Source organism: Lissotriton helveticus, chromosome 6 (assembly GCF_964261635.1).
Source record: "Lissotriton helveticus chromosome 6, aLisHel1.1, whole genome shotgun sequence".
In the NCBI taxonomy this organism is placed as follows: Eukaryota; Metazoa; Chordata; class Amphibia; order Caudata; family Salamandridae; genus Lissotriton; species Lissotriton helveticus.
This window is the reverse complement of record NC_136067.1, coordinates 83,603,664-83,622,163: the sequence shown is the minus strand read 5'-3', so window position 1 is coordinate 83,622,163 and position 18,500 is coordinate 83,603,664. Positions and strand designations below refer to the sequence as shown.

At 43.6% G+C, this 18,500-nt stretch overlaps 1 protein-coding gene across 1 annotated transcript in view; it reads left to right on the top strand.

Moving 5' to 3' along the window:
* LOC144761222 (beta-1,3-galactosyltransferase 2-like) overlaps positions 1-18,239 on the top strand; it is a 35,991-nt gene extending 17,752 nt beyond the window's left edge. The window contains exon 2 of the mRNA XM_078646701.1: positions 14,893-18,239. Within this exon, the coding sequence (XP_078502827.1) occupies positions 14,937-15,977 (1,041 nt within the window). The 5' untranslated portion in view covers positions 14,893-14,936 and the 3' untranslated portion in view covers positions 15,978-18,239. The remainder of the gene's footprint in view (positions 1-14,892) is intronic.
* The last annotated feature ends 261 nt before the right edge of the window (positions 18,240-18,500 follow it).

The following is an 18,500-nucleotide window of genomic DNA, read 5'->3' as shown; positions in this document are numbered from 1 at the left end:
TGACCTGGCGCAGTTGTGTTGTCGTTTAGTAGTTGTTGTGTTGTCTGTGAGGGCTTTCAGATGGTAGGTGGGGTGCGGAGTGTCATGTTGCATCATCTGCGTACTTTTGCGGGTGGTTGTAGGATGGTGTGGGGGGGCTTTCGGATGGGAGGTGGGGTGTGGAGGGTCCTGTTGCGTCATCTGCACACTTTTGCAGGAGGGTGTAGAATGGTGGTTGGAGGTCTTAGCCTGTGTATTGTGTTTGATCGGTGTCCTTTGGGGGAGGTTGTGCTTGGGGGGCTGATTGCGGGAATGATTCGACAAGGGAGGGGGAGCCATTTTCTTGGTGCTAGCGGTGCGGGTGGTGTCTTGTGGAGGGGGGTAGGAATTTATGATATAGGGTGCAGGAATGGTGTGTGTGCTCTGTTGGGGGGTCCGGTTGTCCGGGAGGAAGGGGTGGGTTGGGCAGAGGAGAAGTGAGTGAGAGGTGGCAGTCCGAAGTGAGGGGAGATGTGTGGAGCCCTTGGAAGCTCAGAGTGAAATGATGACGTATTGCAACATACTTGTATAGAACACAGGAGCAAAAACCCATCAACCGTGTTGGGATTGGGGTAGGTAATGTAGAGAAACATGTAGTATCCCAACTGGTATAACTGGTGGACAATTAGAACAGATATGTCATAGACATTATCACGAAAGAAGTAAGGAGACTCTTAAGTTGTTTTAAATGTGCTAAATAGCATCAAAGTTATCCAAAAACAGGAATAGACAATTTACAGTTGTAGCAGCACTGTAAATAAACAAATAATACAACCCATAATTGTACTTGGTGCTCAAGATGTGCAAATAATGTGCAAGGTGGCGACGCAAGTGACAATGAGGTCAGCAGATTCGGCGCAAAGTGATTAGTGCTTACTCAAATACAGTGAGTAAAAGGAACAATATGATTACAACTTGATTTAAGAAACTTGGTTTTGATTCAGATTGGCTGTAGTTTGGAAGAACCATATTGTATGCTGCGCCTATAGTTGCGCTGGGTGGTCGACGGCGTTTTGATCTGCATAACTCAGGATCATAATCAGGACTGGTTTTGAAGAGTCAACAGTGCTGGGGAGGAAAGGAATCCTCCCGGGGTGGGTAATTAGCAACAATCTTGAAGATGACTTGGAAAGACCTGAGACCCGGGGGTCGGTGCTGGTTTCGGAGGTCTCGGTGTGCGCGATCTAGATTAGATCCGCGGCAGGCACGGTGGAGGAGAATCAATCTCGCTCATTGGCATGGACACGTCTGGCGTCGAGTGAATCGAGTGTTGTACACAACATACCTCATTCCATGAGCCAGGTGATCTCCGGATTCAGAAGAGACCACGCCACACGGAAACCCCCTAGACCCCCTTCCTACCTCACCGACATCCCCTTGGCCACCCTAAGTAAGAACCTAAAAAAGAAACACCCCCTACCAACTGCATGCTCATAAACTGCAAATCAGCCCCTAAACATGCCACAGAGATAGCAGAATCCATCCGCACACCGAGACCTCCGAAACCAGCACCGACCCCCGGGTCTCAGGTCTTTCCAAGTCATCTCCAAGATTGTTGCTAATTACCCGCCCCGCGAGGATTCCTTTCCTCCCCAGCACTGTTGACTCTTCAAACCCAGTCCTAATGATGATCCCGAGTTATGCGGATCGAAACGCCGTCGACCACCCAGCGCAACTATAGGCGCAGCATACAATATTGTTCTTCCAAACTACAGCCAATCTGAATCAAAACCAAGTTTCTTAAATCAAGTTGTAATCATATTGTTACATTTACTCACTGTATATGACTAAGCACTAATCACTTTGCGCCGAATCTGCTGACCACATTGTCACTTGCGTCGCCACCTTGCACATTATTTGCACATCTTGAGCACCAAGTACAATTATGGGTTGTATTATTTGTTTATTTACAGTGCTGCTACAACTGTAAATTGTCTATTCCTGTTTTTGGATAATTTTGATGCTATTTAGCACATTTAAAACAACTTAAGAGTCTCCTTACTTCTTTCGTGATAATGTCTATGACGTATCTGTTTTAATTGTCCACCAGTTATACCAGTTGGGATACTACATGTTTCTCTGTATTGCAACATACGTCATAAGTGACACGCTCCTCCTGGTTTCTACACAACGCGCCCAATTTCCTGCAAAGATCACAATGTAAACCGACGTCTGGTGGCCATCTTAGATTGCATAGATCACCTCAGATAACCAGCTGGGTAAACAACGCGGTGCGCATTCTTTCGTTTACACGTTCACCTCTACTTAATTTAAATTAATACCGCCGCTTATCGCATCTGTTACCGCATACCCATAGCGCGGGGACACACAAGCCTAGTGTAACCAGGTGCTTTATAAACTCAGTTTATTATTATTATTATTATACATTATTCAGTGAGAATACTCCTCCATAGCAACAGTGGCACTATTTAAACTGTTACAGTTACTTCTTTCAATCATTCCTTACTGTGTGCATCTTCCAGTGATAAACACACTAGCTACAAGTTAATATTCAATCTAACTGTTGTAAAGTCACATTGCCAGTTTCTCTCTCGCCAGTTATTTGCCTGCGCAATATCCAATTAACTCTTTTCAACTCATCCCTTTTCAGCATGTGCGCCTTAAGGCCCAGATGTAGGTAAATCTAACTTACCGACTCATAAATACCGAATTTTACCGAATCGGTATTTATGAATCGGTAAATTGGAAGGAGGCAGATGTAGGTAATTTTTAATTTACAATTGCCGAATCTGTAAGATTCGGTATTTACCGATTCAGTAAATACCGAATCGGTATTTCCCATTGATTCCTATGGGCTTTAAAGCCCATAGGAATCAATGGTAAATACCGATTCGGTATTTACCGAATCGGTAAATACCGAATCCTGGCAGGGGGAACGGGGTGTCACTTTGACACCCTGTAGCACCCCAAGTGCAGGCTTGTGTGCCATGTGGCACACACACATGCCCTAAGGGCATGTCTGTGTGTCACATGGCATAGGTGTACATGCACAGATGTGCATGTACACTGGAAATCTGTATTTTACCACCCAATACGATTGGGTGGTAAATACCGACTCCTAAAGGGCCTGTGGCACTCTTTGAAGTGCCACCTACATCTAGAATTACAGAATCGGTAAATTTACTGATTCGGTATTTTACCGATTCTGTATATATACCGATTCTGTAATTAAAATGCCCCCTACATGCCAAATCCAAAATACCGGTCGGTAACGGCCGATTTGGCCGTTACCGACCGGTAAAAGGTGACCTACATCTCGGCCCTAGTTCCTTAAACCTTTCACAGCATACAACAACTTTATTTGTGAATAACTTATCTGTTCTGCAATGTTATAAGAGGGGAAGATGTGTTGTAACGGCAGCACTGCCGCGTGCCAGGACCGTGGCACGTGACTGTGACTGACGTTAAGATCACCTGCACGCGATGGCATGTGCTGCCAATCAAGCCTTCCCCATTGGTTCCCCGACATTCTACATTCCATTTATTTACTGTTATTTTATACTGTTGTGATATGCTGGTACTGACAGTTGCCTGAGAGCGGCGGTGCCGTTCACATGTGTAGGGGCTGTAGCATTAAAGCTTCTTCCTACGAACCACTTTGAAACAGCATCTTTTTTACTACACCACCCACTCGATCATCCTTATGATGTTTTCCTGGTCTTGCGTATTCATGCAAACTGAAAAAGAACAATTTTCTGATTTTAAACCTTTGTCAAAGCATGGAAAAACACATTTTTTTACATCATAAACTTTATTACTCTATATAAAACACGTTTGCGGACACTGGGCACATGGTGAAATGTTGACATGGTCATGATTATATCACACATATTAACTCGGTCTTTAAAATAATGCTTTGGAAAGTTCAGTCTGACACTGTGTCAATGTCCCATCAGTGTTTTAATGTTAATAGTAACAGGGTGTCTCTCCAACTCAATAATTACTCTGTTACTCATTTAATTTCTCTTTTTATTACTCTGGTAGCATTTTTTATTTTTTTATTTTACATCTCTTTTTACCTTGACACTTCTTCTATATACCAACCTCCTATATCAATTATACAATTGATTCTCCTCTTACCTGTGCACTGGTCTTCCATGCTTCTTCTCCCTTTCTCCCCTCTCTTCCGTATGATGTTGTCTTCCCTATGACGTTTTTACGTTCTTCTGTCTTTGTTCTCTTTTTGTTCGTTCTGCTTTCACTTGTAACTTTAAATCAGAGTCTCCTACTAAATTAATACTCTGATTCTCTCATAATACTCTGGTACTATTCTTTTTTTATAAAAATATTTTGTAAGATGCATTTCATACCTGCGTTGTCGTTACAACGGTATTTGCGTTGTAGAAGCATGCGATGTAAAAGCATGCGTAATAAAGAGACCTGCGAAGTAAAAGATGCGTGATAAAAGTAAGTAGTAGAAATAGACGCGTTGTAATGATAGCTTACCTTTCACAGCCGTTTCTGAACACATGGTGCAGACCTAGGCCATACCCTTTGCCCAATTTCCATGGCCTCAGAGATCGCTGCATATGAACAGTGGGCTCTGGGTGCAGAACGTGCCCTGCAGAGGTTCCCTGTGCCGACTAACCTTGGTTCCAAAAGTCTTGATGCAAAGTTTTGTTTATGCACAGCAGGGTATATTGGTAGGATGCGAGTCTTGGCTACACAGTGTATTCACTCGTCATGAACCCAGAGCCTGCTACCCTCGACCTTTGGCCATCCTAAGAAGGGTCTAGACATAGGGTGTGGCCTCTTCCATACACAGTTTCAATTCAATGTGGCTGCAGAGGTCACTACATATGACCTTCTCAAACCACGTGTATTGATCCAAGGTATTTTGTTTTTAGTTATGAAGGGCAAATTCCACCCTTCTGGGATGTCTCTGAAATCCCCTTGGGGTTGTTGAACTCCCCTATCGGCATTTCAGCCATTGTTCGTCATGTGTCTACATTCTTTACTTTAAAAGTAAAGTTTTACCAACACTGAGACTAGAAGTTGAACCCTGTTCCCCAGGTCCGAAGTCGGCAGCTCTTGAGGTTACACCACAAATTTACTCCTGCTGGGCAGAAGCGTCATTCAGTGTGTTTGGCTGAAACTTTCCGCTTTTCTCCCCTCTCTCCCCCCTGTTATTCACTGCTGTGAACAGGCCTCCAGGAAACCTTGAGCAGTTTGACACTTCCCAAATGTATAAGCTGGAGGAATGTAAGGCAACTCAGTTGTCTTTGGGGTAGAGCTGAGTTTAAGGGAATGATAATGCTCTGACCACTTGCTTCCCAGGAATGGGAGGTCTCCTGCCCTCAGAAGCCAAACCCCTCCTTTTATTAATCTATAGGGGATGAACAGATGAACAGTTTAGCCTATCAGAGGACGGTGAGTCCTAGTAATAAGTAATTCAGAACTCAAATTCATGACAAGTGACTTCAAAGAAATATAAGAAAATAGTCTACCCTTCTGTGCAGTTGCGAAACTACATTTCTCATAGAGCTTCAGGGAAAACCTTGATTTAGAGCTGATGAAGGAGACAATTGTGCCAATTTTCATGGGATATACATTATCTACTTCACTGCATAGTACTTTTAACAGTCCTCATACTCATAACAAGCATTTGCAATGCAATAGGTCTCGCATTAGGAAAGTTTGAGCTATTGGTATTGTAAATGACTCATATTTTATTTATGTGTTGGTTTTGAAAATAGCGAAATTAATAGCTTTGTCATTTACAATGCCAATGCTTTTAACTTTTGCAAATGTGACACCTATACCATTTGTAATGCAACATGTTTTGTATTTACGTGACTTAGATGTATTGATATTACAAATAACAATGGCTTTTATTTTTTTTTAATAATGAATACTTAAATAAAAATTATTGTAATTTATAATGGCAATAGCTTAAAATGTTGTAAAGATTATGTTCATTGTATTTTATTGTGACCAAAATCCAAGAACTTAAGTGAAATATTAACATCTTTTTGTGACGTCTGTAATAAAGCTTGAAACATTGAGAGAACATATTTGAATCAGTTGTTGTTGAATGGTTGCACAGATTGATGCTGTGGTGGCGCTGAGTGATGCTGTGGCATATCGCACTCCAAAAGTAGGGCAAAAGGTGCGCGAGGACCTAACCCTTCCTTCCCCAGTGAAGAGCGCATAGCTGCCAAAGTTTCCGATTTCCATGTGTGACATTTTCATAAATTCAGTATAATTGTGTGTTACATTTCAACAACTATGAGTGACACTTTCTCGCAACCAAAATCAAGCAATGAAAACCAGGAAAACATATAAATGTCAGCTGTTACACCCATTTGAGCATCAAGACATTCTAAGAAGATGTTTAAAGTGCCGGAAAGCACCAGAAACTGAAGCACCTTAGTTCTCTTCTAAGCTGATCATACTGTTAAACAAAACGAGGACTCAGATCTGCACCACTCATTAACAGTGCGCGCCATGCCACTGCAAACAAAAGAATGTTTCTGTGAATTTTAGCGGTCAGTCATTGTAATACGGCCAGATTATTTATTGAAAAAACCGGCGCATTGTGCTTGCCACCTGCTCATCTCGAGTACAGAGATTAAATAATGACTGCAATAGTGGGGGATAAAAAGAGAAAGAGGCGGATCTGTTTTCCAGATTTGGTCTCCTCACATGCAAGCACATATCATCGCTCGCTGGGGAACGGATTGTAGCCATGGTGCAGTCTCCACGAACGAAATATTCAGAAGGTGTTCTTTAATTTCTCGTTTTGCTCTGACAAACGTAAAATAACAAGGTTTACCTAATCGCTTTCTTGACTGCTCGGCCGCTATAAATCTGGCCAATAAAATGAGCAAAGGGACATCACTTTTATTTAAGAGCACAGTTTTATGAGTTCACAGTTAATAAATTCACTTACTTGGATTTGAGGCAGGCGATGAACGAAGACAGCAACAGGCGCATTCCCCCGGGCTGGTACATGCTCTCACAGCTGCAGTGCAGGCAGCACGGCTTCGGTCGGGCCCGAGTTGGTTGATCCCTTGTCCACCATGGGATCATGATTGCACCACTCCACACACTGCACAGAGCAGGCAGCGGGTCAAAAGTGGCGAGCAGCACCTATCTCTGCTACCGGGCAGCAGCAGTCTCACAACTGAGTCAGCTGCCGCCAACACTGGTTGGGCCGGGTGAGGCTCAGAGAGGCCGAGGCAAGCCGGCGGTGGTGCGAGCGGTCATACGGTGGCTTGCACATAACTTCAGTTGCCTCTGCCATAACTCAACAACCTATTCTCACTGTCCAGTTGAACGCCGCCGCGCATTATGGAAGAGGCACTTAAATAATTATGGTGGAGTGCAGCGTGAAACAAAACAAGGCGGAAGAGACGCGAGACGCCAGCGGCCAGTCGCGTGCACATCTCCTGTTGTTGTAGTGATCGGGAGAGTGCCGCCACGCTGCCCGCGGCGACCCGGAAGCTCTTGGCCGGCCGGCCAATCCGCTCGCGGCCGACCGGAAGTCCCGCCTCCTGATGTCCGTGAGGCGGCCTGCCGGCGCATGGAGCGCCCTGCCGGTCCTGGGTAGCCCGGGTCCCCAGGAGGGGGCCGGGGAGAAGGAGGAGTGTGGCGCCTGTTGCGGGGCTCCTCTGACCTGAGGGAGCCCCGATTGAGAAGAGGAGACGCGCCGTGAGGAGTACATCACTCATTCACGTTAAAAACAAGTGCGCAGAACGACTGCCGATATTTTATACACTGTTGCGGGACAGTTCGGTTTCGAAAACGAGGCCTGACAAGCAAAAGGGATTTCCGGCCGGGAGAAAGGAGAGGCACTGAAGGGGCGGAGAAACAACGGAGCGGGCTGCGGAGTCTGGTGTGACACGGAGGGACAGGACGAGAGGAGCCGGTGAGGGGGGCCTCGGGGCACATTGACGATGCCCGCCCCCCCCCCGTGATGGAAGCCCTGCTTGTGCCCGGTGAGCGGGGTTGGGAGTGTGTGTGTGCGGGTTTGTAAGAGGGGAGAGGGGGGGTGCGCGCGCTTGTATGTGCCTGCGTGTGTTGTGCCTGTCTGCGTGTGTGTGTGCGCGCGCGCGTGTGCCTGTGCGTGCAGGGGATGGGGCCTGCCTGTGTGCGCGCCGTGTTTGCATGCAAGCCCTGCGGTCTGCGCAAGCGCGCTCGCTCCCGCGGTGAAATCCGACACTGGGAAAGCTCGTGACACTTTGGTGTCCACTCTCCCAAATACGGATAGCATTAGTTGTCGAGCTGACAGCATTCATGCTTCGCATGAATGCCACATCAGCTCGACCTAAAAATGAGATTTGAAAAAATAGGGTAAACCTGTGTGTGGTTGTTGAACGTCTTTGAGAGCCTACGCTTTCATTTGGAAGGCTTCACTTACTTGAGACTATGAACTTGAATTAAGTATTTTGCTTAAATAATTAAACAAAAAAAAATCTTATTTTCACAAGCACACAGTTTGCGCGTGTCCTGTTTTGGGGTGCATTTTCCACACTATTCACCACTCTCCATACCAGGTAGCAGAAGACGTGTCAGACCCGCAAAGTTGTGAAAGTTCAGCAAAAAAGTTTTTTTTTAACTTTTGAATCTTTTCGAAGTTTCCTTCTGGCAGAATGCATTTTTTTGTTTGAAGAAATAATAAAAAGGCACAATTGGAAGAGAAAAGGGAAGGATTACCCAAAAATGAACTTTTAAATAAAAAAATAGTGGCATCGCCCCCTTGATTCCCCCGGCCCATCCCATTGCAACCTTAGTACTGCAGCACTGCAGTATAGTTGTCAAACACTTTAGATGGAAGGCAATCGAAAACACTGACACAACAATGCTTGAAAAGCAAATTGATCCTAAAAAATAGAGGGGCATATTTACAAGGACGCCGATAAATAAACGCAAAGCGCCCTTAGTGCTTTTCTATTTATCGCCGTCTATCGCTGGATTATATCGCCCTGTTAGCGCATTATTTACAACGCGTTTTCCCATGGCAATATAATTACCAGTGATAGTGGGGAAATCGCCGTTTTGCAGGGAACATCACTGGTTTTCCAGCGATGTTCCCAGAAAAATGGTGATAACCTTGCTGGTACGACCCACAGGGTCGTATCAGCACAATCCACCCCCATATTAGGTATGCCTTAGTCTGCATTTTAGCAGACGTTAGTTTTTGGCAAAAACAGCGGTTTCCGCCCAAAACTAACATCAGCTAGAATGGGTTGGCAACCTTGTAAATATTGCGATGTGCACATCAGCGATATTTACAAGGTTATACTGCCCAGTGACGCCCACTTTGCATCTCATTAGAGATGCAAAGGGAGGTGTCGAGTAAAAGGGTGCTAATGCATGTTAGCACCCTCTTGTTAGTAGGGCGATAGTTTTATCTCCGCTTTTTTGGCTTTAAAAGCCAAAAAAGCAGAGATAAAGGCCTTGTAAATATGCCCGAGAGAGAGAGAGAGAGAGAGAGAATATGATTTCATGTTTGTTTTTTTTTTGGCTTTTAAAAACAAAAAGTGTAATTCACAGCAGCCACTCCTTGGAATACACGTTTCTCTCCGCAGTAAACTGCCTGTTATTTTCCTCTGCGGCAAAACCGGCTTTTCGTTAGTCTTGGGGAGCCACAACACGGACACATCATGGAAGCCAGCACGATATCGTGTTGGGTCAATGCAAGTGCTATACATTTCTGAGTTCATGGTGCATGTCACACGTTTTTGATAGTCCATCCCAGGTCGATAAAATGGGGGCAATTAGGTTTAGTGCTTACAGTTATGTTATGTTACACTGAATCTCGCGCTAATCCCAACTTCCTTACTTGAAAAATCACATGAACTTTATTTCCAACCACGGTTCCCTGCCAAAAGGGAAATGGTTTGCATGAAGCTAATAAGCACCCCCTAAAATTATGCAACATGTTAACAACTAGGCATTTATTACATTGTTCAGGCAAACTACTTTTAGCCACTCTGTGACTTAACTTGCTATTTTAGGGAGTGCCTTTTTCAACAGATGCATGGAAAACGCGTTGACAGCCTTATCTCACTGCCTCCTCTTATTTACCACCAGTGATACCTACTGCAAATGCACAATCTCCAGGCATTTAAGACTGCTGTTAGGTGGGTTGTGGACAAGGCTCTTAGTTTAACAGCGTCCTCTGCCTCACCATGTTTTGACTGGTGTGAATCTTGCTCATCGGCGAGTCGGCACCCTGAAAGCTCCAGGGCATTGTGAATGTCAATGCAGGTCCTTTGATGTCTTCACTGTAAGGTACTTTAAGAAAGATTTCTCCTTGATGTTTTCAACGGGAATAAGGTCTCACTATTTGGTTCCTTGTATCCTGAATGCTTATTGTGCCTGAACATTATCTAGTACACATAACTCCAACCCCCATCCTGTGCCAGGGTTTTTCTAACAACTTGTAGAATTGGCAGACAGGATACAATTTTTCAAGTTCTTGACCTTATCACCAACAATGTCCTCAGGATACAAAGAAATAGCTGTTATACAAGTAGCAGATGGGATCGGCAGCTAGTTCTTCCGTCATATTCTCCATACGGTAACCTATGTCTCTTGGCTCTTCACTCACACCACCAGTCACACGCTTGAAAGTAGTAATAGAATTCATGTTTAAACACATAAACATGACAGACTACCCACATCTAATGGTAAGTGATGTAATTCCATCATTGCTCTAAAATCACCATTTATTGTGATTATAATATGGGAAGGTGCACCCAATTATAGAGTCCAAAGTTTCCAATTTTATAGAATCTTCTTTATTTTACTTTCATTACTCCATATTCATGAAAACAGATTATATGGAGACTGTTATAGCCATGTTTTATAATGGCACATGGAAAATGGAATCATAATAATTCTGGAACATAGAAATCTCATCATTTCATCGCCTAACTACATGAAACCCTATGGAAGCCCTGAAGAAGTTAATTCTAAGAACGAAACGCGTTGGCTAGAGGCTGTTTTGATGAAAACGAAGCAAAAAAAGCAAAAGAAAACAAGATTCCTTAAAATTGGAAACTTTGGACTCTTTATCATTGGGTGCACCTTCCCATATTGTTTTCTGTACATGTTTCTGCCTTGCAGCAGCACTACTAAAGGGCTGGGACTGGGGTATGAGTGCACCGGACTTTAATTTATAGAACGTTGTGGAAGGTACGATTTTCTGTTACCCGCCGTTGCTTCTTGGTTGGTAATATTTATTTTGATTATGTAAAACATGGCCTACAGAATGAATATTAGTTGATTACTAGCTGTACTCTTCCACGCGTTGCTGTGGCTCAGTCTGGTTAAATGAAAGAGAAAGAAAAGAGTAAGCGCACGTTTGTAATATGTTTTTGTGACTATTGTCACATTGTGTATATATAAAAATGCGCTAATGTTGCAAAGTGAACCAACTCTCCCCACTCCCTCCACCGACTTCCCGGTCTGCCATCCTGACACCAACTGTCCATCCTAATATATGTAGACTATTGTCTCTATGCGTCCTTTCTTAATGTTACATAGTGAACCAACTCCTCCCCCCTCCCACCACCCACTACCCGGTCTGCCATCATGACACCAACTGTCTGTCCTAATATATGTAGACTACTGTCTCTATGCGCTCCTTGTAGTTGTTGCGCAGCAACGAAATTGATAGGGTCTGTTCGGCCTTTCGATTAAAAACACGCGCGTATTGGACACGCCTGTATTGGAATCCAACGTTGTGTATATATAAACACGCGCTAATGTTGCAAAGTGAACCAACTCCTCCCCCCTCACTCCACCCACTTCCCGGTCTGCCATCCTGACACCAACTGTCCATCCTAATATATGTAGACTATTGTCTCCATGCGTCCCTTGTAGTTTTTGCTCAGCAACCAAATTGATAGGGTCTGTTCGGCCTTTCGATAAAAAAAACGCGCGTCTTGGACACGCGCGTATCCTAATCCCACGTTGTGTATATATAAACACACGCTTTATCAAATCCAACGCTGTGTCAAAATTTCAAATCAATCGGTGAAGAACTTTCAGAGATTTAAGATTTGGAACAAACGAACATTGACATTTTTATGTGTCTGTTCGGGTTTCCGATTAAAAACACACACGTATTCGACACACACGTATTGGAATCCAACGTTGTGTATATAAAAACATGCCGCTATTCAAATCCAACGTTGTGTCTAAATTTCAAAGCAATCGGTGAAGAACTTTCGGAGAGTTGCGATTTTGAACAAACGAACATTTACATTTTTATTTATATATAGATAGATAGATAGATAGATAGATAGATAGATAGATAGATAGATAGATAGATAGATAGATAGATAGATAGATAGATAGATAGATAGATGTAAAACACCTCCAGAATGATTTCAGAAAGAACAAAGTATCAGCAGCCCTCCACAGTACACATCCAGTACAGGGCATGAAAATAGAGAGTAAAGCCGAAACTTCATGATATGCAGGTGACTCTACGTAGTAGCAATATTGATATCTAGGGTGTCAAGCACTACATTGTGTCCTAAGTTATGAAATGCCCACCCTTCTTAACAAAATGGCTGCCATTTTAAAGTCCTTTGTTTATAGACTTTCATTGTAGAATGATGACAGAGTTACTTTCCTAAACACAGATCTTTCAAGCTCAATTTACTTTTTAGATGTAACATGCAACTCTGAATAACAACCTCACTAGCACCAAGCTAGAGCACCATTCTTGGTAAAGTTGGTCATTGTTCAGGGAGAAGCCTATATAACAAGAGATGTGATCCGGAGGACATAGGGTAACATAAGCAATGATTGTGGGGTGTTGCTTCATACAACAAACACTATTAGAATATTGGAACATTGGGAGCTCCATTGAAAACAATGGAGTGCTCCAGGCTTCTAATGGAAGGTAGAAGCCTGGTGCTACAAAACTCCAATGTTTGTTCAAAGTTGTTCCTGTGAGCAAAGGCCTGCCTGAGGGAATTTCGATAACCTTGGGCTGTGTGAGGCCTTTGTTTTGCAATTTAGAACATTCTGCCCTCTAGGGGCGAAATGTTCTAGTAGCCTTAAAGCCCTCCCTAGCAAGCTATACCAGCCATTAACTTAACAACCTGTTCCCTTGTTAAAGGCCCTTGCCGATGTTGCAGCGCTCCTTCAATGGGCAGTAGAGCCCGCTACAGCGGGCTCTAAGGCTACATTAGAACTTTGGAATGTTGAAAGCTGCAATGTTTGTCTTTCTGTTGCTCCTTGTTTACTTCACAACATTCCATCCTCACTGGGTGGAGTGTTCTAATAGCTTTGTAGCCCTTATTCTGAGGGCTATAATGGTTGTGGCCTTCCACCTTGTTAGCAGCCCTGGCCTGCGGCTCAGGAATATAGCTTGGGAAGAGGGCCTACAACAGTTCTTATGGCCTGCTATAATTCTATATACAGTATTGCATCCCCATGTAACGGTTCCGTATTTCAACAACTCTAACACACATTGTTAAATCCCTCTATACACCCTTGAGAATAATACATAACAGGCATAAACGGTATTTAGATTTATGTGTCAGCTCAGGAGTATACAATTAAGTGTATGGCATGCTACGCAATGTGATCTATCAGAGGACCATGATAAGGGCTCAAGTCGACTGAGAATTAGACACCATCAGACAACCTCATGAATGTGATAGGCATATGCCTTTTGATTGTAAAGTTACTCATCTGTTTGTGAAGAAGTCCCACGCTTCTTTACCTCTTTCAGAGGGCATTACGGGAGTAGATGTTATAAGGCCGAGGTAAGCAGGTGTTGTCAGTTAGATCCATTTTTTTGTAGTGCAGTGTAAAGATGGTTTCAATCACTGAAAATATCAAATTGTTGCAAATAATGATACCCGGCTGTAGCAACCTGTAACTGCCATTTTCTGGGGTGTAATGCTAATGCTTCTGAAATGAGGTGGGCATCTTTGAAGCAAGGCAAGATGCGCCTAGGCACCAGAGAAACACATTTTGTAAACCAACTTGCTCAGCCAAAATTGTTTACATTGCTTTTACTTAAGAAGGCTACGGAAGCTGTCTTTCATGAGCACTGCCATGCACCTGCTTGTATGGTTTGTGTGAATGTCGTCATGTACTAGAAAGCATCTGTAGTTGAAGATGAATTTGAACCTTGACTTGCCTCTGGGGGCTTGTCTCCATTGCTGGTGTAGTGAGATCCCTGGTTGATATGCTCTGTGATTCACAGACTGTTAAATGTTACAATAAATACTTTTCAGACTCAACCCAACGTGAGTCTAAGTTTTCTTGCATAAGTTGCCTCCTGCCTCCCTAGCAGAGCTGCAGGGGTAGACCGTGCTCTAGCCAAACAAAAATCATGTGCACCAAGACACCCCTTGACTAACCTCTGTGAGTGTACACTTCAGTGTAGCGCATACACATCGCCTTCCTCCTCCCCCTCCATAGGACCAGAAGAGTTCTCTTTGATTGCAATGCTGTTCTATACATCTCACTAAGAAATAGGTGGAACCACCCTGAATCCCTCGGCCTGACCCTTACCAGTTATGGTTCACTTCATAGTATCATTGTACAGACTTCATTGGGAGTTTTTCTGAATAGCCAAAGAGGGTGGGGGATTATATCCTGTTTAAAAATAATGAGCAGCAGTTAATGTGCATGATCTTAACTCCAGTATAAGTTTGTGTTACTGACTCACATATTAATATTATAGAAATGTTAATAGTAAAATCCACACTGATTTCCATGCTGAATCGTATTTGTATGTCCATTACCTCAACGTAAAGTAAATTAATACGTTTTATGATGGAGTGGTAGCCTTTGGTTCAATGGCAAATTATCTTTTTTTGTTAAGTTATCTACTTGTATTCTGTGTGTTTAACATGTTTCCCCTTCTTTCAGGATAAGGATTTCGTCGTTATGTGGCATCTGCTAGATCTTCCATAATGAAGGACACAGTACAAAGACAGCTACAGTGCGGCCCAAAATTGATCCTTTTTTGCTTTTTATGCATATTTATGTTCTCAGTGCTTGTTCATCAAAAGGTATATGATAATGTGAACCACCTCACACCCCTACCTAACAGCAGCGGGCAGAAGCCAATCGGAGACTTTCCACCACAGAGCACCGCGAGGCACCCGCTTGTACCGCCATATCCTTATGACTACAAATTCACCGTCAATCAGCCAGACAAGTGCAAGGGTGGAGCACCATTCTTGGTGATGTTGGTCATTGTTCAGAGAGACGACTATGTAACAAGAGACGCGATCCGGAGGACGTGGGGCAACATAAGCAATGTCTCAGGTGTGTCGATTGTAAGACTATTTGTAACAGCGATATCTCCTCGATTTAACAGCAGTGTCGCACTTGCATTCCAAGAAGAGAGCAGTAGGTACCAAGACATTATTCAACAAGACTTCTTAGACACGTATAACAACCTGACCCTGAAAACTCTTATGGGGATGGAGTGGGTGGCCAAATACTGCCCAAATGCTAACTATGTTTTAAAAATAGACAGCGACATGTTCCTAAATGTCAATTATTTGATTTACACCCTCCTGAAGCCTGATCTTCCAACCAGAAAAAATTACATCTCAGGATATTATATCCCAAGGTTTAGGGTACAACGGCTGAGGGGTCATAAATATTATGTCCCCAAAGAGATCTTCACTGGAAAAATGTACCCACCTTACGTAGCAGGGCAAGCCTATGTGTTTTCTGGAGACATGGCGAAGAAGATTTACGATGTTGCACAGATTGTGCCATTGATCCACATGGAGGATGCTTTTGTCGGCATCTGCCTCGAAAAGCTACAGATAAAAATAACTAGGTCGCCCCCAGGGTTTTTTCATATGTTCAAAATAAATTACAATCACTGCCGGTTCCACGCTCTTATCACTGTTCACCACTACGGCCCAGAAGAGCTTCTACAAATATGGCAAGACTTCAAGGCCAGACGCAAATGTCCGAGCAAAAAAAACAGTTAAGTGCACGCGCATTGTTGACAACTATACACTTCAAGCAACGGAAAACAGTCAGGCAGAGAGATTGAGTGCCTTCATCTTCAAAGATAGACGATGAGACACCTGATATTTCAGAGCCCGCCTCAAGAAGGATATCACTCAAAGAAAGCTTCTGGTTGCCCTGATGATCCTGTGATGAACCAATGGTTGAAGTCTGTCATATTATGGGACAGATTTGCACAGGCCTCTAAAACCACTCAAAAGCACCTTGGAGCTTGATAGCATTTCTGTTTCAGTTTACCCCCTTAAGCCATGCTGCATCCATTCTTTGGATTTTTTCAAGCTTCTCTTGCAATATTGGATACAAGACAGTCCTGGAAGGGGATACACCTCTTCTCAGCCCTCTAGTCCCTTTCCCCTGGATCACGTGGTTTGGTCCATTGTCCAAGCTGACAATGCTTTGGAAATGAAAAGTTTGTTGGAAAGTTTATTGATCCATTATTTGCGAATCCCAGGTGGGTAAGTGCTTGGCCAGCGCCTCCGACCCATTGCAACATTTAGTATATTGGAAGTAGTCATACATTGATATGAATCATTTGGCAAGCAGTACTGGGCATTAATTGGCAATGAACAATAGGAAGGCCTGCTATAGTCATTACTTGCTATGATACGCAAAGCAAACCATAGTGATAATTAATTGGTACGCTGAGCTGGACAAGTCCTTAGTGGGAGGTACCTGGTTGTTGTAATGGCTAATGTTTTATGTATAGAAACTATTGTGGCCGGACATTCTCATAATGGGAACCCTCACCATTTGATACATAAAAGACCCCTATGGACGTTCTACCAAAAGAATTAGTTTTTAATATTGATCTGCACATACAGCCACTCCACAATATGAACTTGAGCAAAGAACATTTTTGTGCAATTTTAAAACAAATGACTGTTAAATTGGTTTCTTAGCAATTGTATGTTTGTATTGGTATTTTTATATTGCCAACTGAACTAGGCAGACACTAAGCGCTGTATATAGAAACTGAATCAATCTTGAGCAGAGGTCTTCAAACTTTTGGATGCAGAGACCCCCTGTCGACATTTTCAGGTGTGAGGACCCCCTCATGACAAAAATGTCCAAACCTATAGGCAGAATCTGCACATGCATCAAACTCCAGCTCTGGTCCCAGAGCAGCAGTGGGCAAAACGCCTGGATACATGGCTCTGCCAGTGCTGCAGGTTAACAAACGGTTTCCTAAGCCTACATACTCAGGGGCAGATTTACAAGCCCCCTGCGCCACCACTACGTTACTTTTTGTGACGTATTGGTGGCGCAGGGGACCCCTCCATATTTACAAGGACAGGAAAAGCCACACTGCATGAGTTTTCCTCTCCTCGTCAATATGGCCCCTTCACATGCAGCACTGTGCGTAGAAGGGGAGTTCTATGGGTGTTGCTGTGGGTGTTCCCACGCAACACCCATTGTACTAGACACATCTCCAGATTTACGAGAAATCATAAATCTGGAGATGCGTGTGAATGCTACGCCACCCTAGAGGTGGCGTAGCGAGGCGCAACGAGGAGAAATGATTTCATTTCTCATAATTTTTTCCTCTTTCAATGCGTGCTGCATTCTACAGCACGCATTGAAAGAGGAAAACAATCTCCCCACGACGCAGGCATCCTTGCACCATGGTAGCTTGTGCGCTAGCGCAGGGGAAGGACAGAGATGCGACATATTCTTGAAAATTTGTTGCATCTCTGTGCTTTCCAAACTAACAGAGCACGGCGCAGCAAAATGACTTGCTGCACCATGCTGTGTTACTTGTTGTAAATCTGCCTTAAAGTGATTTAAAAAATTTACAACTCCAGCACATCCACAGGACCAAATTCTCACGAGTGCCGAGATGCAATGGGACTTGTATATAATGTTTTTATAAGATAAATTATTCTTATAATAGAAATTGGCAAAAGTGAAAAACATTTTGGGGCAGATTACCAAGCCCCTTGCGCCACTTTTAACATGGGAAAAGTGACGCAAAAGTGGAGCAAGGGGCTTGTAAATCCACCCATTGGTGTACAGAAAAAAACCTTTTGAGATGTATGAATGTCTTTCTGTTCTTGATTAATTTCATTTGTTATTGACCTGTGACATTTTTAACTTCCTGGAGTTTTATTCACAGCTGCTGTATGATAAAACTGTTTACATGTAAGGAATAGGCAGAGTGGGGGCCCAGGGGGTTCTTTTTAATGTGCATTTTCCACAATAAAGATTCAGATTGATCCAACTCATTTTTGGCAAAACAGAGGTAATATGAATCAAAGCCTTTGTTTTTATTATTTATTAACCCCTTCACTGCGGCGGCTATTCCGCCGCAGTGCTAAGGGGGCGGGGCGGCCGCATGCTGGTGACGGAACTGCTCCGTCACCAGCGTCGGTTGAGCTGTGCTCATGACGGAGCGGTTCCGTCATGGCCCGCCCCGCTCAATAGAACCCTCAGCGCAGGCGCGGAATTCGCGCCGCGCATGAGCGTTCTATCGAGCGGGGCGGGCC